The 24,556-nt window shown below is 42.6% G+C and overlaps 2 protein-coding genes across 3 annotated transcripts; one reads left to right on the forward strand and one right to left on the reverse strand.

Moving 5' to 3' along the window:
- The first annotated feature begins 1,325 nt into the window (after window positions 1–1,325).
- VSTM5 (V-set and transmembrane domain containing 5) lies at window positions 1,326–16,531 on the forward strand. 2 transcript variants are annotated; one of them, XM_027677420.1, is made up of 6 exons: window positions 1,326–1,502; window positions 4,773–5,102; window positions 5,203–5,340; window positions 6,911–7,035; window positions 8,207–8,324; window positions 16,425–16,531. In XM_027677420.1, the coding sequence occupies exons 1-4, from the start codon at window positions 1,418–1,420 to the stop codon at window positions 6,952–6,954; spliced, it is 597 nt and encodes a 198-aa protein (XP_027533221.1). In that variant the 5' UTR covers window positions 1,326–1,417; the 3' UTR covers window positions 6,955–7,035; window positions 8,207–8,324; window positions 16,425–16,531. The 2 variants fall into 2 exon arrangements, with proteins under 2 accessions (XP_027533221.1, XP_027533222.1); XM_027677421.1 differs by lacking the exon at window positions 1,326–1,502 and adding an exon at window positions 1,939–2,030.
- On the reverse strand, window positions 11,816–24,353 carry MED17 (mediator complex subunit 17). The gene is made up of 12 exons (XM_027677412.1): window positions 24,081–24,353; window positions 23,592–23,758; window positions 22,988–23,207; window positions 21,791–21,927; window positions 21,608–21,692; window positions 20,342–20,494; window positions 19,389–19,519; window positions 18,191–18,375; window positions 17,533–17,670; window positions 16,460–16,577; window positions 15,059–15,218; window positions 11,816–13,170 (listed from the first exon to the last, which is right to left on the reverse strand). Exons 1-12 carry the CDS (start codon window positions 24,310–24,312, stop codon window positions 12,965–12,967), a joined length of 1,932 nt encoding a protein of 643 aa, XP_027533213.1. The 5' UTR covers window positions 24,313–24,353; the 3' UTR covers window positions 11,816–12,964.
- Between the last annotated feature and the right edge of the window lie 203 nt (window positions 24,354–24,556).

The raw sequence follows: 24,556 nt of genomic DNA on the forward strand, positions 1-24,556 counted from the left end.
ATTGCTGAAGCTCAAGGGAGACACCAAAATTTTGGGAAGCTGGAGATTTTATTGCACCTGAATAAAATCTGGGCCCTGGAGCCCATGCAGATTGCACCCTCTCTTGTCAAAGCCTGACACTAAAGTCCTAGAAGTCCCCTCTAAGGTGTGCAAGAAAGAAGCTGTAATGCCATAGGGAGGCTTTCACCTGGCTGCACATGACAGCATCACACTTGGAAAGCCCTAGTGGGAGCGGGTCCCCCACAGCTGATCCCTGTGCAAGCCCAGCCCTACTCCTGCTCAGCCCCCTGCCAAGAGCTGTGCTTCAGCCACCCAGACCCCCATGGGACTCACCTGTCATTCTCATAGACAACCAGTACCAGGGAAACCTAAACTAGTGCAGTGGGAGATGTGACTGCCCAGCACAGAGGGCTCCGGCAGATCCCAGCTGTACCTCTTCACCTGGGGGATTGACCTTTTCTCCTACCCACACTGAGGAGCCATTGCTGACCAGCACACTGAAGTGTGTCTCTTTTACCCACAATCTAAGAAAGAGAACTTGAGGAGAAGGAAATGTGAGGAAGAGGAGGATGGAAGACCTGCAAAAGGGCTGTTCTGGTGTGTAACTCTTTCCCTGGTCAGAGGAGTGGCTCTCCTGGCGATGTATATGGCTTCTGGCAGCCATGTATAAGGCTGCCTCTGAGCAAGGATGAATTTCGGGATTGGGATGCTCTCACATTTTCTAATCACGCTTCTCACTAACACACTGTCCTGTGCTTTTCTGAAAAAAGGAAAAGGGTGTCTGGGAACCTCCGCTGGACGACAATGGAAGGGAGAGAGGAGCACCCTGCCCATCTGCTGGGTACGATGGGATGGGAACGAGTCTTATTTTCCAGCATGGTCATTAAAGGTGACTCCTGGAGGCAGAGATGCTGATGCCCAGTCTCACCGTCTTCCCTGCAGGATCACCAGGCTCTTCAGGGCAATAAAGTTAGTTTTAACACCTCGAAGAGAAATTTCCCTCGCAGATGCGCAGTCATACCTAAAAGCAGCCTCCTCGGCAGGGTGTCCCGACCGCGGGCTCGGCTCTCGGCTCCCAGCTCCAGCGGGTAGCGTCAGGGCCAGGCAGGGCTGCGCGGCTCCGCGGCCGCCCATCTCATTTCCCGGCTGGGCGACGGCCGGCGCCGGGCAGTGCCTTCCCTTCCTCAACCAATTGCATCTCCAGCGCGGATCGGAGGGTCGCGGGGTGTGAGGCGGAGGAGCGCCCTGGGGCCGGTGCGGGGGGGAGCTGGGAGCAACTCCGGCGCCGCGGCGGGAGGGGGAGGAAGAAGAGGAAGGGAAGCGAGGGAGAGGCCTGAGGCAGGCAATCCCCGGGGGCGGGCCGCGCCGGCCGGCACAGACACTTAAATGCCGCCCCTGGGGCATCGGCTTCTCGCTGATGAGACCGCTGAAGGGCTGCCGCGGACGGGGCGTCGTCGTGGGGACCGTCACCCTCTGCCTGGCCGCCGGGTGGGCTCTGCAGAGTAAGTGTCCGACTCCGTCCCTGTCTCCCCCCGCTTCCTCCCCCACCCCTTTCCTCCTCCTCGCCGCGATACCCTAGCTCAGCCCCAGCGCCCAGCACCTGTTCGGGGCGGCGCAGAGCGCCCGCCGCCCCCCGCCCGCGGCCAGCGCTGTTCCCGGCCCGGCCGTGCTCCCGGGAGCTGCTGGGGACAGGATGGGGACGGGACATACCGGGACTCAGGCAGGCATCGCTACTCTCTGCGGGCTGTACGTGGTCTGGGGAGGCTCGTCCCGGCTCCTGCTGCTCGGAGGGAGCTGGGGAGCCGGGCGGGGCCGGCCCAGGAGTGCAGCCTGGCCGCCCGGGCAGGAGCCGCGGCCGCGGGGGCGACGCGCCCCCCTACCGCTCCCGGCGGGGGCGGCCCCGGCAGCCGTCCTTCGCCCCCTGCTTTTCCAGCAACCGAAGGGGCAAGGCATGGAGGGGGAATCAAGCCCGATTAACCAGTCCGAAGGGCGTCGGGTCACGCCGGGAAACGCGGCAGTGAAGAGAGAAGGTGGGTTCCCACCCAGCACCCCAGGATGAGTGAGTGGGGATGGGACAACTTGCAGAGAACCGTCCTCGCTCTTCCAGCCAGGGCTGGAGGAGACTGCTGCCAACCCCACCCACCCCTGGGAACTGGGATGTCCGTGCCACCAGAGTTTGGTTTGGACATGCCACAACACTCCATCATCAGATCTGATGCACAAACAGGACACCAAAGGCTGGAGGAACTGTTCCAAGGGTTTCAGAGCTTTGTTTTAGAGCTGTCCCCCCAGTTTAGAGCTCCTGCATGGAGGTCCCTCACTGCCAGCCCTTTCCCACCCACTCCCCAGCTATGGCCGGTCTGGTACACAGAGCCACACTTGCCACTTTGACACTCGGCCAGGCAAATACTTTGGAGCAGTGCAGCGTGCCAGGACAGCAAACTTATTGTGCTCTGAGCAGCACCGGTGCCCTCTTCTCCTGGCTGCATGTTTTACTGGGCGTGAAGGGTCTGGTTTTGCAAGCAGCAGAGCAGAGCGGCATGCAAAGGGGCCTGCAGGTGGGTGTGATGTTTGCTCTCCAGCCTGATGCAGCTCTGCTGGGATTAGACCGGTTCAGGTGATCTAGGCACACTGCCTATTAAAAATATTTTTGAATGCTTAAATATTGCACTGCCTTTTGTAGCTTTGCATGCTGGATACGGGCAGAACACGTTTGCAAATAATTCAATGGAAAGATGCCTCTATCAAAACATAAAAGAGTCACTGAGGGCAGACAGTCAGCTCCTGTCTGGTCAGAGACAGTGGGAAAGGCCTTTAAATAAACACATGGAGCAGAAAACAATTGGAACAATTTGCAGCGATTACCAGAGGTTCCCGGCTGTTCTGTGTCTGTTTTCACAGCTCTGGGTAGTCTCTCCTGTACACAGGCGGAACAGCAGACTACAGCTCCGCTGAGGATGCACTGGGCTGCCCAGAAAGTGTGATGATGTTCCTGCAGAGTGACTGGGCAGCATGATCATGACAAAGCCCATGAAGGGAGAATCCCAAAAGTGTTATCTTGGAAAAAGCCTAGATCTTATCTGGTCCCATAGGTGAGGGCCTGGGAATCGAAATGCCTTCTTGAGCTTCCTTGCCTTACCTTGACCAGAAGAGTTAGTGAATTTTGTTACATATCCCAAATACAGTGAAGTCAGCTTGTAATTAATTTACCCATGTCTTTCATTTCTGGTTGCTCATGGAGGGTTCTTAATTTAAGATTTTTAAAAATAATTTCTTTCCCTTGGAGATTTTTTTCTTTGCCTTTTTTAATCATTCTTATCTCTGAGGACTCTGTAGAACCTCCAGGAACATCCCCAGGGGTCCTCCTTTGCACTCCTGCAGTGTAGCTAAGGGTCTCATTCTCACTCCTCACTGGGTTACAGACATTTGCAGGTCAGCATTACTTTTTCCTTCTGCTCTTGCAGTCAGGCTGTTCCCACAGCAAGAGAGGAGAGTAGGTGAGCTGCTCCAAGCCAAACCAGGAAAAGGCTTTCAGCCTTACTCTGTGCTTTATCTGCCTTTTGTCTGCTTTGATTTTTGTGGGGAGATAACAGGATTTCAGCCTCTAGCCAAATGTCTCAAACATGCCACTAATAAAAAGAAAAAATGTATGCCAGTTGAAACTCAGATGTTGGTGTTCATCCAAATCTTCATGCAGAAACACCCACATGCAAGCAGAAATTATTGCTGTTACACATTAAACTAAGTGGTCAGTTCAGTTTCACAGTTATGAACAGCTCTGTAATCACATCAGGAGGAACTAGATGAGAATTAAATATTCTTTTACTTGCATTTTTGCCCGGACATCATCAGGAACATGAAATCCCTGGCTTCTCATGAAACTGCGTACCTTTGATTACATGCAATTTATCTGTGCTGGCATATAACTGGCTGCCTGTAAGAAGCTCATGTCTCAAATGTTGATTACACATCCTGAAAACAAGACCAAGTCCTTGCTGAGTCTTCACATACTGATGCCTACTACAGTTCTTGCTTTTAGGTGATGGTAATTAATTAATATAATAGGTTACCTTGGACATGGCAATTAAACTTTCCATCTAAATGTAGGATTTTAAAAGAAAGCCAGTTACTGATGAACACAAAAGTGTTGCTCAGTTTTCAGAAAATGTTATGCTCCCTCATCCAAAAAGACCCTTCTGAAGTTCCTTTCGATTTGGGTATGAAAACATTTAAAACCACACAATTACTTATCCTCTATAGTAGAAACATTTTTGCTATCACCAATTGCAAATGTGTATTTAGTCTGTAAGGATGTATGTTACTTTTACGGACAGCAGAAAGAGATACTGCAAAGCATAATCTAATATAATAATGGCCAGTCTTCGCGAACGAAGATTTTGGGAAAGGTCTTTTTACCTTTCCAGCCTGCGCAATGGATTTTTTTTTTTAGGTGAGACACAACCTGCGCTGAACTGAGCCCACCCTTTAATCCTAAGGTTCATCTGCCGGGGCCAAGCAATCTTGGACAATGGCAGTGAGGTCCTCAGGACGTAGGTTTGTTTAGAGTGACCTTCTCATAGATGGATGGCCTCACAGGGCTAACGGGCTCCAGTGGTTAGCATGCAGGACTCTCACTGCTGAAAGCATAATCTATCCTCTCTTAAAACAGACCACTGAGATAGGTAGGATGAATCACACCCAGAGGTCCCAACCTGCCCTGGATGGTTGGTGCAGCATCACCTCCACACTCATCACCCTCCTTTGTCTTTCAGCTCCTGGAGGAGTATCGTTAGTTGTCCCACAACCCAACATCAATGCAACAGTGGCACAAAACATCCTCCTCTCAGTTGAATACTCTTGCAGAGGCATCGCCACCATTGAGTGGAAGCATGTGTCAAGTTGGGGCACCACCAGCATTGTTGAGTGGAAAATTGGGAATTATGTCAACATATCCACTGTCTACAAGGACAGAGTGACTACTTTTGAAAATGGCTCTATACAGCTTCACAACGTGGGCATGCGAGATGCTGGCTACTATTTTGTCACTGTAACAGAGGAGTATGGAAACAACGCCTACGGCACCATCATAGTCAATGTTTACGGTACAAACTAGATGGGACTTCTTGACTTTACCCTGTGTTTAAATACCAATCTGTTTGTAATCAATTTTATAATATTATTTTTTTTCCATTCTCCCTACAGAAATTATCTATGAAGATTTACATTTTGTAGCAGTTCTCTTTGCCTTTCTCGCTGCAGTATCTGCCATTCTAATCTGCTTCATGTGGCTGTGTAATAAATCTCTGCATCTGTTTCAGAAGAAGACACACAAACTCACAGGTATCTCTCTAAGAATGCAGTCAAGGTATAGGGGTTTCAAGTCTGAAGTTTGAGCCTAAAATTTGTGCCATAAGGGTGCTAAACAGGGACACTGAGAAACAAGACTGAAGGGCTCAAAATCAGTTATCCTGTTCTAATTCTTTACTAGCTGAGGCAACTGAATAACAGGTGTTTGGTTGCAGAACAAGCCACAGGACATCTACCTCATACACTTCACATCAGAAATAATAAAACACTTACCAACATTGCTGATTGCAAAACCCGGGGAGAAAAGGCAAGAGCTGCAATAACCCCCGTATCAGAGGGCAGGAGACAAAGTCAAGAGCATCAGCAATTCTTTCAGAGTTCACACCAGAAGAGTATATCCTAGGGGAAAATAATCAAACAGCCCTTGGGAGTGGCCCTCACCTCAGTTCATGAAGGACTGCACCTCTCCCACTCCTCTCAACCCCCTCCTTCATCTGTCCTCACCTTTGATCCAGTTGCAGACTGCATTATATCAAAACCAGACTCCTGACACGCACCAAAGACAACAGTCATGAAAAGCAGGTCAAGGAAACATGAGGGCTGCACTGAAGGGAACATTCACATATTAGAGAAGAAATTTCCAAGCCACCACCAGGGATATTTGGCCTAGGCAGCAAGACAAGGTACCATGCTATGGACCTGGGATCAAGCTCTTTAGGTGCATCCTTGGAATGGGAGGTTTCTTTTACCTCTTCAAAACATTTCAGATGTTTACCTCCATATTTTGGAAGTGCAGATCCACTAGTGGTTTCTTGCCCTGTAGGTAATAGGTCTGTATTTCTTCTATAATGAGTGCTGCTTAAGCTTTTAGATTACAACAAGCAGCATAGCTATCAGGATTTTACTAGGCCAACACAGATAATCGAGCATCCTAAGCCTCATGGCCCAGACTTTGTGTCAACTCTGCAAAACCTGATAAAAGAAGAAACTAATTTGGCTTGAGCTGCCTATTCCTTTCTGTCACTCACATACAGGGCTGCTTAAGGGCTGCTGCTGTTTTCATGGTACACACACCATTCACAAGGTTCTGTAGCTACTGAAAATTTTCCTATCATGCCAGAAAATATAGGCTTTTGTTGGGATAAAGCCTCTTCCTCCAGTTAAAGCTAATCTTCCTACAGAGCTGAATTGAATAGTTATTTGGCAGAGTTCAGGAAAACCACAGTTCCAGAAACTTGTCGTGTCATCTCCCAGAACATGGTTCAAAGCAAGGACCTAACTTCTGCCCCAAGTCCGCCTTAGAAGAGCCCTCCTTTCAGAAGTTATGAAGAGAGGTATAAGGATGGGCCCTGTGGACTTAGGTTTTCATAGTGCCTTTAGCCTTGTACTGGAAGAAACCAGTGTCACTTTAAAGATTGTGAGGGCCTCTTTATGCAGTTAAATATTTTGAAAAGATGTATTTAAAACCTAACTGTAGATGAGCAGGCTGGAGCTAATATTAAAAATTTCAAAATATCTCAGCTATTAGCACAACACATATAATTTTGGAACATTGGCCTTCCAATCCATTTGCCAATCAATAACAATATGCTTCTATTTACAGCAAGTACAACGGAAGAGATTGAATTGGAAACCATTGAGTGTTAGCCAAGGACTGTATCATAGCAAAAATAACAATTCTACCTCAGGAGAAAATATTGACCAAGAAAGCAAGAACAAACCTAGAAGGTAAAATGTTTGTGACTACTGCAGAAACATCCTGACTTGCAATTAAATCAGCAGTGTCTGATGGAGCTGTTTTGACCTGTTAAGTTTTCAGTTCTGCTAGTCAAGGTCACAGTAAAAAAGAGAATGCTTTCATGCGAAGCATGAACACATTTTTGTGGCTAACTAATAAAATCTACAGCCTCTACCATTCTTAAAAACAACCAGCCAACCAAGCAACCAAGCCTTTAAGACCAACCCATAAAGGAAATTATCATGGTCTTGAAGGACACCTGTATTTTGGATACAGCAAGTCTCCTATTAAGACAGTGGTCATTAGCATTCTTCAACATAATAAATTTAATATCTAATTACAGTATTACATTAAAAATTAATTGCAAGCATTGAATCCTGTTTATTGCAGCTATGCTGCTACTTTCAGGTGTAAGGAACTTCCTGAAGCTCTGAAGACAAACTGTAATTTTTCATGAGACAAAACTGACTTGGAAAGAATGCCGAGCTGGTCAAAGTTCTCCCGCTTATGTTTGCAATTGTTTACACTGCCCCGGAATGGATATTAACACACATTTTATGACATTACTAGAGCAGGTGGTTATACAAGGAAGCCTGTGCAGGCACTGAAGAGGACGCTGTCTACAAAGATATGAGGGGGTCGCAAAATACTGATACACTGCACCAGTGGGGTGGCAAAGTACTAAACAGTTTTGTTGTGAAAGATGTCCAGTCCTTTGCAAACTTAGCCCAGTGACAAACCGTCTGAGAAGAAAAGTTAGAACAATATTACTTTGAAATTTAGTATTTACAAAAACAGTTCTGAAATTGCTCTTGTTGAGAAGCCACCTTTGCTTTCCCTATGTTCAAAGAAAACATGAAGTGTTCCAACTAATGCTTTCTTGAATCTGCATATTGCACTTAATGCAATCCTCCACCTGCAGATCTGTTGCAGGTGGCATAACATTTGTGTTTGTCAGCAAGAAAGCAGTAAACTGACCGAGCTTCAAGTTATTTTGTTTTGCTTTTGTAATGAGAATTTTGCAGTGTGAAATAAACTTTGAAAATGTAAGAGACCCTGGACTAGTCTGTGCCTGTAGATTGCCACACGGCTGTTTGAGTCAAACTGCTCCTACTACCTCTCTCACTCTTTGTCTCACTTGTTTGCAAAAACCTTTTACAGGACAGACTGACAGAGCTTCCCCTCTGGTCAGGGACTAGGATGACCAGGTGCAGAGGTACTATGGGTTCCATTTGGAAAAACTGTCAGAGAATTTCTCACCAAGTGAAAAACGATGCAGGTAGGTGTCAAACAAGCTTTTTTCCAAAGCACCCTGTACGCAAAATACCTTTAAGTCATCCCCAGATTGAACTGGCCATTTGTAGTACAAGGGCCTCTCTCCCACTCATAAATCCAGGTACTAGATTCAGCTGTTTGTTCCTTCCTGCATTTAGGAGAACAGGTCAAAGAAGGGAAGAAATTAAATTTTAAAAATCTCAGATACAGACAGCACAGATGACTGACAGTTTGTTCTAATTTTCTGTTTCAAATGTGTATTACCGAGCTAACGTATCTTTGAGTGAACTAAGCTTTGACAACAGAGAAACCCTTAAGTGCATCTGTTCCAATCACCAAGCTTGAAGTACTTGGTGAAGTATACTTATAGCATATGGAAAATATTATTGGGGCTTTTTCTGTTTACCTATTCCATATTTTTTTATTCCCTAAATCTTAGAATTTGAATGTGAAGTTATTAGGCTGAACTGAATATGTAGTAGGTGCTCTGCCAGACTTATTTAGAAAGTACAAAAAGTGCAGCTTGCACATAACACCATTATTATCTGCTAACATTGCCCTGAACACTGCAATTGCCAAAGGAAGTCAGGAAACACATCCAGACATGAATGACTATTCAAGTGCATTGCTGTGATTGTAGAGATCACGCACACTTGTAAACTACAATATTTGAAAGCTAAGATGAAAGCAAGAAACGACCACTTAAAATTCTTCAGTTTAAGATGTACTACAACAGCAGTAACAAGTTTCCACCTGGCACAGTTGTTCTACCTCTCTTAGGTTGGCCAAAGTCACTGCAACTTCAGGCACCTATTCTTGGCTGTTAACCGTGGTGCCAACCTCGCTTTTAGGCAGTAATATCCCAGATGAACAACAGGGACTGAACATTCACTGATGACATCCAGTACAGTTAGCCTATGTACAGCTTTCCTTATAGACAATTCCTCACTCACAAATTTTACCCAGAATTTAACATGCTTACTCTACACAGGTAGGGTCTTTTATAAAACATTAACATTTTTCTGAAAATTATGTTTGTCAATATGCATTATTAATGTCAGTATTATTTTATGTACAGAAGGTGAGGCTAAGCTGTCTATAACAGTTTCTTGCTGCCCTGAAGCATCTAAAGCCTTATGGCAAGTTGTTACAGTGGAAGTTCAGAAACTAATAGCTATTCTTACTCCTCTTGTAAACTCCCTGCAGAACACCAGTGAATTTAATATTTAGAGCATTCTAGATGATCAAACGGATTAAGGCATTTTATTTTTAAACTAATTAAAGAGATGTCCAAGTTCACAAGATTGCTTTGGCAATCAGTATGTAGTGGTTTGAACCAGGTTTCCCCCTGAAGCTGAAAGTGGTAACCCCCAGGGGGTGGTGACCCTTGGGGCTTGACCCAATCAGTGCTCCTGCAAAATATAAACATATCTCTGGAGACCGGAAAAGAAGCAGTGGCACTGGTTGTTAGAAGAAGGGTGGCCATGTTGTAGAAGCCACGAAGCAGGGGCTTAGGGCCCCTGGGGGCTTTGCCCCCCCAGCCCCCGGTTGGGGGGCTGCAGGGACTTGGAATGGTGTTGAAGCTGGGCTGAGTGCCTGCGGCTAGGAGCTGGGGGAGTTTCTCCCCTGTAAGTAGAAGTGGGAGACGCTGGGAGCAGCGACGGAGCAGCAGCGGAGACAGCAGCGTCCGAAGAGCAGTGGCAAAGAGCCAACTGATAAAGACCAAAGGAACAACATAAGCCAGTATGCAACCAGGGCAGACAGAGAGCTGTCTAAAGAGAAGGAAAAGAGCCAGCAGCAGCAGGAACAGAGTTTCGAGGGGTAAGAACTGGACAAACCAAAACCCCCAAACTCACTAGAGACCCCTCCGAGAAAGAGGAGGGGGTGGTGGACTGAGTGGAGTCCTAAAGTGCAGTATACACTACAGAGAGGAGCTAAGAAACTCTGGCCTCCTGAGAGCTCAGCCAGGATGGCCAAAGGAATGTGTGTGGAGGGGGTGACCTTGGGCTTCCCCCCACCTCCTTGCTGCAGCTTCAGAGAAGCTGGCAGCCATCTTTGAGGCAGAGCACAGAAGCTCTGTGAAGGGGCTTGATTTCCCCTGAAGATACCAGACTGTCACGAAGACCCCCGTGCTTCGTGATATGACCGTGGTGGAACGACCTTGTCTGGGGTTACGTAGTCCACAGAAAGACCCCCGTTTTGAAGACGGAGGGCCGAGAGGGGCTTGGAGACCCCCCTCGTGTGTATTGGCAAGGATCCAGCTGCAACTGCTGCCTGAAAGAGAAGAAGAAAGCCTGCTGCCTAGAGAGACACCTGTTGCTCAGAGACTAGAAGGGGTCTTTTCTTCTTCTTCTCTCCTGGACTTTTATTTGGAGGGAGAAGAGATTTGGCCCATTGTAAATATTACTGTCATGGTAGAGATAGATATAGAGTTAAGATTGTATGCAGTGTATTATAGTATTTATTTATGTGTATAGTCTTTGTAATATATTCCTTTCCCCCATATTAAGACTCGTGTTTTTGTCTAGAAAACCCATCTCACATGGAGTTGAGATGTGGGGGGGGGGGGGCTAGGAATCAGAATTGGATTTGGACTTTTCAAACCATGACAAGTAGTAAAGGTCCTAATCATTCTCTGTCTTCATCTCATATTCAAAGATGAACTACTAATTTTCAAGACTGTTAGAGGCCTAATCAGTCTGTTTTCCATTAAAATTATTGTTATTATTCTTATTTTTTCAGCTAGATATGGAAGTCTTGACAAATGTTTTCACTGCTAACATGCAGTGCTTGCACTTCCACAACACATTAGATGTCCTCTTGCATCCGTTATTTCTTTTCAGGAGACAAGTCCTGCAACCATGAGATTCTAATAGCTCCATAGTGATCTGATTACATGGTAATGAAGAACTTACCTAATGAAAAGGCTATCACTACATGCAGACCTGTCAATTTAGGTTAACAACAGTGAAGTGTAAAGACATGTTCAAGTTTCATAGACTCATCTTCTAATTATTAGTAAGGGAAGATTTGTTGTGTTGGCAGGAGTCAAAACAGCCTCATACAGTTGGATGCATCAGGCTGTTGGCTGAACTGTTCACCAAGAAACGAAAGTTCTCCCTGCCTGTAGTTGTACAGTGTCTGTTAGTCCAGCAATACAGGACATGACATCATGGGTGTTAAATATAATACACCCATTTTTCAAGAAGGTCAGTAGACTATTTTCAACTAGTATTTTTCATTTTCATCAGTTGTCTTGGGCAACTCATCAGAACCTGAAAGGAAAACCCTTTCTCTCTCACAGATTAGTTACATAGAAGCCAATACATCCAGGAACTGAAACAAGATGCTCCATGCTGGCAAACATCAAGAGCTGCTTTGGATACACAATGAGCAGCAGCTTGCCACAAGCAGTTGCTTAATATGTATTTCCCAAAACTATTCTTTATTACTTGAGTACAACAAAATAATAACTGTCATCATAGAAGTATGATGTTCAATTCAAACATGTGCAAGAAATTCTCATATATATATACGTATATACACACACCTCATAACACAACACGGACGTGAATCTGAACCAGTTCATACAGACAGGTTTCAAAAAGACCTTTAGCAATTAAGTACCAAACAAAATAAAAGCTTTGTTAAACACCTTACTAGAAGCTTCAAGAAGGCTACAATTACCAAACCAAAACCATCAAAACCATAATTTTTTTTATTTTGAAAGAACTCAAAAGAGCTGATATTCAGGAGGGTATTATTGTTTCCCTGGATGATAATCATTGAGAGTGTAGGATAAAAACCCAGCAGCACAAGTGTGGAGATCCAAGGTTTACTGCATGAGAGTTACCACCTTCTATCCAGACATTAATTTACACAAATCACTCACAAACTCAAGTTGTCAGAATTTTGCAAGCAGAGTAAGACCTTCCCTCTATATTCTTGCAAAAAAGAGAGACAGAAAACACAAGCTGTGACTTTGTAACACTCTCAACTTAAACGAACTGCCAAGTAAGTAATAAATGGGTCACCCAGAATCCCCATCAATGTACAAACAATCCAACTCAAGAATGCCACACAGCGAAGATCTTAAGTATTGTTTAGCTTCAATTTTTGACACAGGAGCTCTGCTTCTACTGTTGTCCCACTTCTCATCAAACAAGGCCATTACCATCCACAGGGATAGCCAGGTTCTGTGGTACAAACCACTAAAAGGCCCACTGAGAGCCCAATTCAGTTCTAATATTTTTAATCTTTCAGAAATACTTGCAAAGATCTATTGAAAAAAATAAGGGCATGAGAGGAAAGGGAATGATTCCAAGCACACACCTTTTATGTAGTAAAAGAAATACTGAATTTAATTTTATAAATAAAAAATACATTAGTTACTCAGTTATGTTACCCTGGACAGAGCAATCAGCAAAGATACAGCTGAGCAGAACTTTTTCAAAAAATTATATGTATTTTATATGCCATTGAAAAAAGTTTTATTACAAACTCCACAATGGACATATCTGTACAGGAAATAAATTTGGGGTTGCTTTCTTGTATTGGCCCATAGCTTCCATTTCCCTTTGCTGCAGGGGCAGTGATTGTTGCACAGAGACTATTCAAAGCCCTCACAGTAAGGCCGACGTATCATTAGCAGGGAGTTAGGGCAGCCATGAGCAGTTCCATTTTATACACAAAGTTACGCCCTTCCATTTTATTCCACTGAACTTCTTTGAATGGCCCTCGGAGATGATTCCACTTGCTGTCTTGCAGTACATCGCCTTTTGGGAGATCCTTGCACTGACTCCGAGGGAACTGAACCATAACTTTGCTGCCACTTTCCGGACCGTTACGTACTGCAATGAACAGAGATTTTAATGAGCATTTTTACACTGTACGAATTTCTCCTATTAAATATTCTTCCTTGTGTATACTATACATTACTCCTACTCAATTCCAAGCATGCTGAAAGCAAACAAGGGAATTTTTTTTTTTAAAAGCTTTTTCTTTTAATTTTCTCTCTCTCATCTCCTAGTTCTCTACGATTTTGTTGCTTTAGCACGAACTGTTTAACTGGATCTAACTCTGGTTAGATTAAACCAGAGATACATCTGATAAAACCCCCACACATACACCTTTCAAACACATTTATTTTTCCCTAATGATGCCAGGAAGGGCAAAGGTTATTATGCTCATTCTTTCCTTGCATGTATTTCCCACTATTCTTTGAAAAATGTGAGCAAAAATGTATTGTTTCTAGTGCATTTATCTCAAATGGACAGGGACAAAGTCACCAGCATAGTTGTTGTTTTTAATCTCAAAATTCTGCAAGACTGGTGGAGGGGTGGTGGTGTTTTGTTGGTTGGATGCATTTCTGTGTTTTGATGCTGGGTAGTGGTGTGTGTTGGCTTTTTAAATAGCAGTTAGGGAGGCAACACTTAGCTTTCCCCTCATTTACCAAGCCAGCCTTCTACAGATGAGTGTCAGGCTGATTGAACGTAATTTCTCCTTCATAAATTGATGCCAATTACTCTCAGTCACCACCTTCTCTGGAATATGTTTGGAAACTTCTTCTGGGACTGGTTTTTCCCCCCTTATCTTCCCAGTAATGCAATGAGACTGATCAGACTGTAGTTTCCCCACATTCTCCTTCTTGAATATAGGATGCAACATCTACCTTCTTCCAGTCCTCAGGAATCCTTCCTGATCCCTACGGCCTTTTAAAGATGATCAGGAGTGGCCTTACAAATGACATCAATCAGCTCCCTCAGCACTCATGGATATATCCCACCTGGTCCCATGAACTTGTCAATATCTAAGTTTGTTCAAAGGTTCTCTAGCTTGCTCCTCTGCAACTGAGGCTGTCTTTGCTCCAAAATTTCCCATGGGTCTCATGGACCCATTCCTAAAGGCCAGTCTTAAGACCAAAGTAAAGAAGGTACTGAGTACCTTGGCCTTCTTCATGTCCTGTGCCATCAGGTCCTCTGCCCATTTAAAAGGAGTCCCACATTTTCCCTAATCATCCCTTTGCTGCTGTCATACCTGCTCAAACTCTTCTTGTTGCCCTGTACACCCCTCAGGACCTTAGCTTTTCTATCCTCGTCAATGCATGCTTGGACAGCCTCTCTCTCTCTCTCTCTCTCCCAGGTCAACTGGTCATGCTTATAATCTCTTGCAGCTTCTTTTCTATTGTCATGAGTTCAGTCATGAGCTCCCTGTTCATACACACAGATTTTCTGTCCCCTTGGCACAACTTCCAGAACATAGGTATGACCATTCTTGAGCTTGAAAGAAGTGATCCTTGAAAAAAATAAACAACCAGCTCTCTTGAACTCCTTTCCATCCCACAGGATCACATCCCATAAGATTCTTTCACAAAGATCCCTGAAGGGACCAAACTCTCTTCTCCTTAAGGCCAGAGTTGTGATCCTGTTGTTTACCTTTTCCCCCTCCTTCAGGATCTTGATGGTTTCTGTAATCTTCTGTTTTTATGCTAACTGTAAGAAATATTTTCAAACTTGTGTAAATTAAATCAAGTTTATATTAAGTGGATTCCTAGGGAAAGTATTGATTCTATTCAGATGTCAATTCCATACACAAAAGAAATAGTCTCTACACTTGTATAGAATAGTATCAATTTATACCAAAATGCTCCACAAAATATCTCAGAAATAGACTTGTAAAGCCTGTAGATCTCACTTGAGAATTTTATGACTTTGCATGCATTTGCAATAGAAACATTACCTGAAATGGCATAGTCTCCATTTGGTGATGCTACAGTTATTGCTGATGCATTGCCAATACTCTCCACTGGCCCCAGACCAACATGATTACTGAAACTCAGCACGTGCCATCCCATAACTTTTGCAAGCTGCTGAACTGCATGTACTTGGTGCTGTGACATCTGAAAGATAACAAGAGGTTCGCCTTCTGTTCAGTATTTGCACACCACAGAAAGAATTGCTTACTGGGTTTACCAAGCCTTTTTATTTCTATACAATAGTTATTTATAAAAGTGACTTTGTACTTTAAGTTCTCTACTTTGGAGGAACTTTTTTATTTTTTACATGTATGCTGGTAGAGCTTTGTGTTATTTGAATGTAGACTACTTCCTGTGCAGATAGAGGAGACCACTGTATTATTCAATTAGATGAATTTTTCATAGGTATATGGGTTTATGCAATTTATTTAAATATTGCTTTCAATTTACAAATACCTATATTTAGGTCTCAAGAACTAATTCAAGGGATTCAAACAGGATTTTTAAACAATCCTGTCTGTGAATAAAAACAAGACTTCCACTGTAAAATATATAAAAATCTTAAAAGTATCAAAAGAAAAAATACAGAAAAAAATCCTGAGGTTCTCATATCCATGATTATCTCCATTAATGCTCAAGTGTAAGCACTGAGCTTTAACAGCTTAGGAGTTTAAACGCTACTGTTTTTCTGTATTATGACTTAACACTTGTTACAAGGAACTATCTAGCACTGTTCAGCAGTTCTCTGTGAACAAGTCTGACAACACCTGACCAAAAAGACATGCCCTCAGCAGAATCTGTTTCAACCTGTTTTCTGTGTCGTGGAGTTTTTTATAACTGCAACAGGCCAACCACTATTATTAAAGACCTGTATTTTGACTATTTATAATGCATAGTAGGGAGATTGTTGCTTCTGAATAAAACCAGCAGCTTGTTCTAAGCAATTACATAAATAGAGTTCATTCAAATATCAGCTGATTTAGTAATGACTGATGCAAAGTGAACACTAACAGACAATGATGAAATGACAGTAATTGTGGGCTCATTAAGAACTTGGTTACAGTAAGTTTCACATATAGGATACCTTACTGTTTGTTATGAGTCTCACTGACTTGCTTCTACCATAATGAGCAGCATAAAGAAATGTATTTTAAATGGGAGGGAAAAATCATTATTACTACTGACCTTAGTAAAAACTGGCATTATATTTTAGTAACAGTTGCTGAAGTCACTATACAAACATAGTAAAAATTCAGTAATCCACCTTCCCATTTTCACTATCTTTATTTGAAGTTTTAAAATATTTTCTATACAAAAAAAGGTGAGATTCTTCTTCTGTTTTCCAAACAGTACAAGAAAGGGAAGAATAATGTGTATGAGTCTACCTGAGATAAAAGGAAATCCTGCAGTTCTTGCTCTTGATGGGACAATGTAATAACTCTTCCATCTCTATGCACAACTCTGATTTGTTCAACTCCAATGTTCAGCTGTAGTTGAATGGATCTTTGAAGATAAGAGGCATATTTATTCAAAATGCACTACAACACTAAAGAAAACAGGAAACTAAGAACACAGAATCCCTCCCAGTCATTGACAAGAACTCTTAAGATGGATGGTACAAAGCCCACCGAATGTGACAGCAACTCCAACCGTTTCAGTTTCATCACTCACCACAACAGCTCCCTCTATACTGCAGGGCACATATTCTGTGGCGTGTTCCCAGACGTGGCCCACTGCTTGTTCAGGTCAAGGAAGCCTCACAGTTCCTTGCCTGCCACTGTTGCCCAAGTTTCCTTCCAGAGGTGCAGGGAAAACAGTGTGTTCTATACTACAGCCAAGACGTGGGCAGCATATGCATTCTGGAACCAAGACTGGCAATTGCACCAGTGACAGCAGTTTACCCCACACTGTGGACACAGAACACTGCTCCAAATGTAAAAAACCTGTCAATGCATTAGTTAATTTACTGCTGGTCAGCATCCAGACATTTGTTTCTGGAACGCGACATTACTTATTTTGATACCAATGTGCATAACTAATTGCATGAATTACATGAATTTCAGTACCTATACAACCAAGCTAGGACTGAGCACTGATTAGCTTTCCATAAGGAGCCTGGAAGTTTAGAATCCAGCATATCAAATGATACTTTGTATTCAGTCTTCTCTACCCAAAGTAAATCCCCCCCTTAAATCACCACTCTCATTTCTATTTTCTTCTTTGAAAGGAAACTGTGCTAATTAAAGATGTAATACATTTCTTCATTAAAGTGCAAAGTGGGTGAAGAGTTTTCTTAGGGTGGCTGCTCACCCCACAACTCAGACTAACACACACACGCAAATAATGGACTCCTACTTGTCTGTCTGAGAAGAATCTAAACCTTAAAAGCACAACTTGGATACACATTCTCTGCTGCATGCTTCTACCAGTAAAAAGAGACATGCATTCTCATACTTACTTGCAGATCTGCTCATATCCTTGAGAAGTTATTAGAACTTTAACACTGGATTCATAAACATCATTTATATTGGACCAGTGAGCCTGAATCTGAGGATCCTCAATACGACTCGCCAGACTGTCAATGGTTCGAGCAGTTCTAGAAGATAAAGCCATATTCCACACACAACAATCTAGACAGTTTGTGCTGCTCTCTTGTTTAAAGGAACTGAGCAGGTTATTCCATTTAAGGGAACCATGTGGATCAAAGCTCTATTTCAGCACCATTCTGGTGCTAATAAAGGCCACTTGTTTATTCTGCACATTTCTCAAGCATTCAGCAGCCATATCAAATCGGTATTACTCAGTATCAGCTATTGCATTGCAAAAAATATGGAAAAAGGTATTTTATGCAGTTTAACATAAGTAGGGACAATTATCAGCAGTGTATGTCCTAACTGTCACAGCGATCTCAAAAAAATCTGATTTTTTTTTGCTAGCTGAGTGTTGTTTGCTCATATTTTATCATATATTATTGTTTCTTAGTACTTGCAAATAAAGACTATTTTAACTGTGAAGGAAACAGTGGCTAATTTTAAGAACACTTAAAAAAGATCAATTGCATTCTACTTAATGGTACATTTTATTGTAACTTTAAACAAGAAGAGCATGTGACCTACCTGCGTCTCAGAAAGATATGTTTTGCCTGTTTTATTATCTTTTCCAGAAGTCCTTCATTCGACTGTAGACAACTGATATCATTTTTATCAAAAGCCTGGGGTCCTGCAAGTCTCATTCTCTTATGGCCAAAAGGTGCACTAGCTGGATGTGGCATTACTGTCGAGCTCAGGGTTTGCTTGTGACACTGAAACAAACAACAGATGTTATAAAAGGAATTGACCAAATAATGTATCTGCAAGAAATACTACATATACAATATGCTGCTTCACATCAGGCTTTTTAAGTTTACATATTTTCAACAGTGCAACATTTAACTTTAGAAACCTGACAGCATTTTAAAGCCAACTTTATGTGTGTCTTTCAAAACTTATGGAAAGTGATTTTTTTTTTCTTTTTGAAAAGTGCTAGCTAACCAAAATTTGGAACCATGCCTTTAATACATCTCTGGAGACAGAAAAATGGTCAAATAAAAACAAAGGAAGCATTGTAGAGGAAAAAAAACTGAGGTACAAAAAGTTTTAATAACCTGTCCAAAGTAAAGAAAGGAAATTCACAGCAGAGCTGGGCACTGAGCCAAAGCTCTGTGAAACCTAAATCAGCATTTAAAACACTGGACTATTCCACATGACTTGCAGAGCCATGCTCTAAGAGATGAACACTCACTGGAATATGGTTTCAACTCTGCTCAGACATGCAAAATTGCGCTCCTTTCCTGAACAGACGTTAACCTCAACCTTCTACCCCAGGTCATTCTGCTAGATTATACAAGAATATTAAACACTGAAGCAGAGAAGTGGATCTTAAAAGAAGCAAAGCTATTACAATAATTGATTGTTCTTCCTTCATGGGGATACAGTCTAACTAGATGCTCCTTTACACTGCTTGCCAAGCATTAATCAGACACAATGCAAAAAGGGAGACTGATGAGCTCTAGTGGAAAAGCTTTGCATGACTGTTCTGAAGTGAGCAGCCAGGCCTGAGGTTAAGTAAAGAACTAGCATTCCATGAAGGCATGAAGTGGAACTCCTGAACCACCCATACCCGTTGAAACCGAGCAATAGGTTGCCTTTTACAAATGGATGGGAAGAGACTGGCCTCTAGCGGCACTTGGCTGTTACATCAGTACCGCGCACCAGGCAAAAGATTGAAAAAAAGCCCAAAAACTGTTCAGTGTTTGACCATAAATGCATTTATTACCTCTCTGATAAGTTGATGCAAATTATGTTCCAGAACATAGAGATGATCCTCTGGATTCTGTTTCTCAGAAGCAGCCTTTTGTGACTTTTTGTCATTGGAAGAGTGGCACAGAGAAATAGACAACTGCAAACCTGTACAAAACAGACGGGAAGAAAAAAACAAAAGAGAGCACTGACAATTGTCAAGGTTGCTACTGAAAACTACTTTTCTTCACGCTTTATAGGAGTAGTTTAACAATGAGAATTCACCGTATCAGAGAAAAATCAAAGAATGATGGTGGAGAGCACAGCACCAAAGGCAAGTAAAACTTGCTACTCACTGAAGTGTTGACAGGCCAGCTATGAACTCACTAGCTGCATTTCTCACCAATTTCTATGACTCCATCCCACACAAAAAGAAAAGTCCTCAGGACCCCATTACTTCCCCAAAGAAGGAATGATTTACCATCATGCACATTTTAAGCAATCCAGAAATAGATTCTTCACGATACTATCAGTTGTGTACCCCCTGTAAGAACAGAGGATTCAGCAGCTGACTCAGAGCCACCCTCATGCTGTTTAATTATCCTCATCGAAGAGCTTTAGCCTTTGTTCTTCTGAAGACCCATTAACTCAAGCCTTAAATTTCACTTGTGTGCAATCCAGGAGCAATGACCTATGCACAGCTCCAAACTGCCATGTGCACATGGCATTACAGTTGACAGCTTTAAGTGCTGCTGACAAAATCATAGCCACAAAGGAAAACAGAGTAAATTAGAAACTAAAGCACATTAGCTGAATTTTTCTATAATTAGTATGCAAATTTCCAACTCTGTGAAATTCTGTTTTTCAAAACCTCTAAAAACCAAGAAGGCTGTTTTTTAAGAACAGAGCATTAAAAAAGGTCACATCAATCAGGAATTTCAGTTAATGTTTAAGCAAATAATTGCTAAGAAGTCTTGGAAAGTTTCCTACCTGGAAAAGGCTGGGAGATTATCTGATTTTTCACAACAATGTGAGGAATCTGTGATTTAATTTGAACAGCTTCTCGTGACAGCTGGGCAAAAATTTCTTTACACAAAAGAACATTCTGCGCAGTCTCCAACTTTGTCTGCCAGTGTGGAGAACCTGAAAAATACAAATCAATGTTTGCAGAAGAAAAGAGTAAAGAGCAGCCACTTTTTTGTTCAGATACCAGACACTGTGCAGTAGCTAGGCACAATTGCTAAGATAAAGTAGTCAGTACCTTATAGCCAAACTGAGTATTATCAGAATTTTATCTCAATTAAGCAAGCACTTTAAGGTAACACTAATGCATTTTCATTCAATTTAACATATATGTATGTTGCAAAGTGAAAGGCCCTTCTGGAACCATGTATTATGCTCCCAGGCCTTTTGTGAACTCTGTTTAGGAACCTCTGCTTCCTAAGTTGCAATTTACTTTCAATGATACTTCCAGCTTTATTAAATTCACTCTACAATGAACTATCAAATAATATTCAGTGCTTTCACAGGATTTATAGGCCCAAAATTCTTGGGAGATTCTGGTATAAGTACACAAGCTCTATAATGTACCCTGAATACCGTATGAAACACTTCCATAGTACAGCACTCTGTCTGTGTTCTGGACAGCAAGAGCATCTGTGTCACAGACCACTGTGAAATGAAATCCTGCCAGTTTATTTTTAACCCTAAAGAGTAAAGGATGAATTTTTAATCCCAATAGTTTACAGCTTCAAATACCACCACATATCAAATGAATCAATCTACTCTCTGCCAGGAGGGTTGTTGGTAATTAACGCACAGACTGCCATCACAGTTTCAGATCCAGATAAAACATATGAGCCACAGACACAAGTAATGCATTTTGGGCAAAGTTAAGAGTGAACAGTCATACAGTTCAGCTGAACTAATGGGATGTAACTGGCAGAAACACAATACCTTGGATTGATTTTAGTGATGTGCTCAAACTTTTAATGACTAACAGAAGGTGCTCCAGAATACAATACTTGTATTTCAACTCCCATACTTTTGTTTCAGAACTGAATAAACATCTGAAAAACTGAAGGAGCGTGCTTTGAAAGCATCATGTTTTCAAAGCCCAAGCAGCACCTAAACAGAAAATTTCAGTTTAAATAAGGATATTCTTGTTCACTCTTCTTCTAAGCTATATGCTATGATTTTCAAACAAGCATCATACACAAACCCAGTTCTTGAGAACATGCTCACAAAACAACATACCTGGTTTTGATTTTGGCAAGGGTCTTTTAAAGAGATTGACTGTCCCAAGGTCACCAATGTCTGGAGCTTGTTTCTGAATAGAAACCTTGGCAAGAGAGAACATTATTTGGTGTTTGTTCTGTTGCAAGCATACACATACCGAAACAAAACTCATGCTACATTATTACAGTTTCTCTGACAAACCTTGATATATGCTGATCCCTCTAAATCACTTGGAATTTGAACATCCAAAGGACAGTAATCCTCAGGTATCTTTTTATCCAGGTCAATGTCAGTGTTCTTTATCACCTCAAATGTGCCATGATGAAGAAAAAGAGAGCCTGAGAAAAGAAGGGCAAAGACTTACATACTAAACATAAAGCACCTTCTGCAAATAAAAAAAAAGCTCGTTCCTTTATTTTGGAAGAATATGTATTTCCAAGTCTCCAAACCTCCAGAGGTGCACTTGACTCATATTTCTCAATGACTTCTTAAAAAACCCCAGATAAATTAGAAAGCTAATTTCACCACATCAGCATCTCAGTCCTCCAGTATGCGACATGTAATGTTTTAAAGTAAATTAGCATGGAGAATTTAATAATTATGAGGGAAAACCAACTGTTTCAAAATGGTGTCAATAGATGCAAGGAAAGAGGAAAAATAAAAAAAACATGAACAACCTCAAATTTGTCCTTCCCCTCCTCCACTGACGACAACAGGAACCCAACACACCCAGTTCTGATGCCTGCTTTGTAGCTATATCTTAAATTCCATGGGATTCTGTATTCACTTTGTCACTCCATCATGGCCTTTAAAACCCTGGTCTCCCTGGTCACCCTCTCTTACTGTCTTATCCATGAAATAAGGCATATTCTCCGTATTATGTCTCTCAAGTATAGGAATAATAGGTATAATAAATCTATCTTTGATGACAACATTTAGTCACATGGTTTAGTTTTATTTAGTCTGAATTCTGAGGAGCAGGGAGTTAAGACTTGATAATCCCTTCCAACTTGGGATATTCTACGATCTTCACTCAGAAGAAAATGTAACACACTTTTCATCTTTTTTAAAATGCTTTAGAGACCAAATGTAGATAAAAGCCAAAGACTTAACAAGGTCTCCCTGTCAACTGATCAACTACATTGTCAATGCCAAATTGTTTCCATAAAGAAATCCTTTCTTAAATTCTACACAGTGAGCCTTTAAAAGTACTTTCTAGGTTGAGGATGGCAATATATTTTTCCTGATAATAAAACAGGAGCTTTATAATCCTGTCTCAAAATTATAATAAACTTATATTAAAATAATCTATTATTAAATACTCTATCTGGTTTTTCCAGTTACAAAAAGCAAATTTCATAATATATACATTCTTGTGAAAAAGACCCTACTGTTTACCTGCACTTCTGTAGCTCAGATCACCAAGAATTTTGTCTCCCACTTTTCTCAGCTTCCAGTGTTGTCTCAGTCTCAGCAGTTCAGAGTTGAAGTCTCTTTGTCGTTTGTTTTCCTGGTTTTCTGCAACCGATTTGGATAATCTTTCTGCACCTTTCAATAGGATTTGAGCTGCTCCAGCTAATGACTTCTTTTTTGAAATCAACTGTAGAAACTGAGGATTCTGTTAACAACACCAAAAAAAAAAAAGATACAGAGATACTTACACCTGAATTCTCAAAAAAAAATCATTCTTTATTATTATTAATGGAAACTAATTGACAGTAATTGAGAAGTTGTTACTGCTGGATGTCCACTAACTGATTTGGAATTACTTTCATATCAGCATTATACAGTCACAGGTAGCATTTTGATTTAGAACTTCAGCAAAGAGGCCTCTGAAATTGGCCTCACCTCCCATTCCCAGCCTTACCCTGACCCACAAAGCACTGTCCTAGCACAAGGAAAGTTTTACAAAGTCTTGTACACATCACACATGAAAAAAATCCACCAAAATAAAATCTTTAGCATCAAGCTACACGAAGTGCATAACTTAGGTACAACGTACCTGCTTTGGGGGAAGGGGATCCTGCACGACTGGATCTAGAGTCATGAACTTTTTATCCTTCACAATGCTAAGAACGTCATACAACACACACATCTCAGTCAGGGCGCTTCTTAAGTTGTTCCTCACTGAATCCCAAGGCCAGAGGGATGGCTGGAACTTTACCAACCCTAAAAATAAAACAAAGAAAGGGAAAACAAAGGACTTTAAAAAGATATGGTTTAAGACGCATTCTTAAACCACGAAGAGACCATAAGGGCATGAAATATAACATGACGTATCTGGAGCTATCTTTTTCCTCTACATCTTGCAGGGACTCGGTCATGACTATCCTAACCTGATCCACAGCCAACCGTGGGAATCCCAGGAGGAAGGCAGGCCAGGCCCAAGCACCGGCGGGGCTGCAGGCCGGGCACCCACACCTGGGCGGGCCTACACTAGCTCCATCCCGGCGGGAGAGCCTGGGCCGTAGGCCCCGCCGCCCCTCCTCACCTTCCTCATCCTCCGCCTCGCCCGGTTCAGTCCAGGCGCGGCCCGCCGAGCCCGGCTCGTCCTCCTCGGAGCCGGAGCCCTGGCTGAAGTCGATGCGCTGCGCCAGGCGCGCCAGGTTCTGGGACATGGAAAGCGGCTGGAGGTAGGTTTCGCTGCCATCCAGCCCCACCTCCTGCACTTGCTTCTCGCACGCCGACTCGATGCTGATGCGCACGGCCGGCACTCCCGCCATCTTGGATCGACCCCCGCACTCCCGCCCGCAGGGGCGGGGCCGGCGCCGTGCGGGAGCGGAGGGGTGGGGCCAGCGCCGGGAGGGCTCGGCCGTTTCCGGAGATGGTCGAGAAGGGGCGGTGCCAGGGGCGTGAGGGGAGGGTACGGAATGTTGCTACGCTGAGCTGCTGAAGCTTTTCTTCCACAGCGTTATTTTTGACCAGAAGTTGGTTTAATGACCCGTTCTAAACATAATTTCACCTCTG

This window comes from Neopelma chrysocephalum, unplaced genomic scaffold (assembly GCF_003984885.1).
Source record: "Neopelma chrysocephalum unplaced genomic scaffold, ASM398488v2 Primary Assembly neopelma1_43, whole genome shotgun sequence".
NCBI lineage: Eukaryota > Metazoa > Chordata > Aves > Passeriformes > Pipridae > Neopelma > Neopelma chrysocephalum.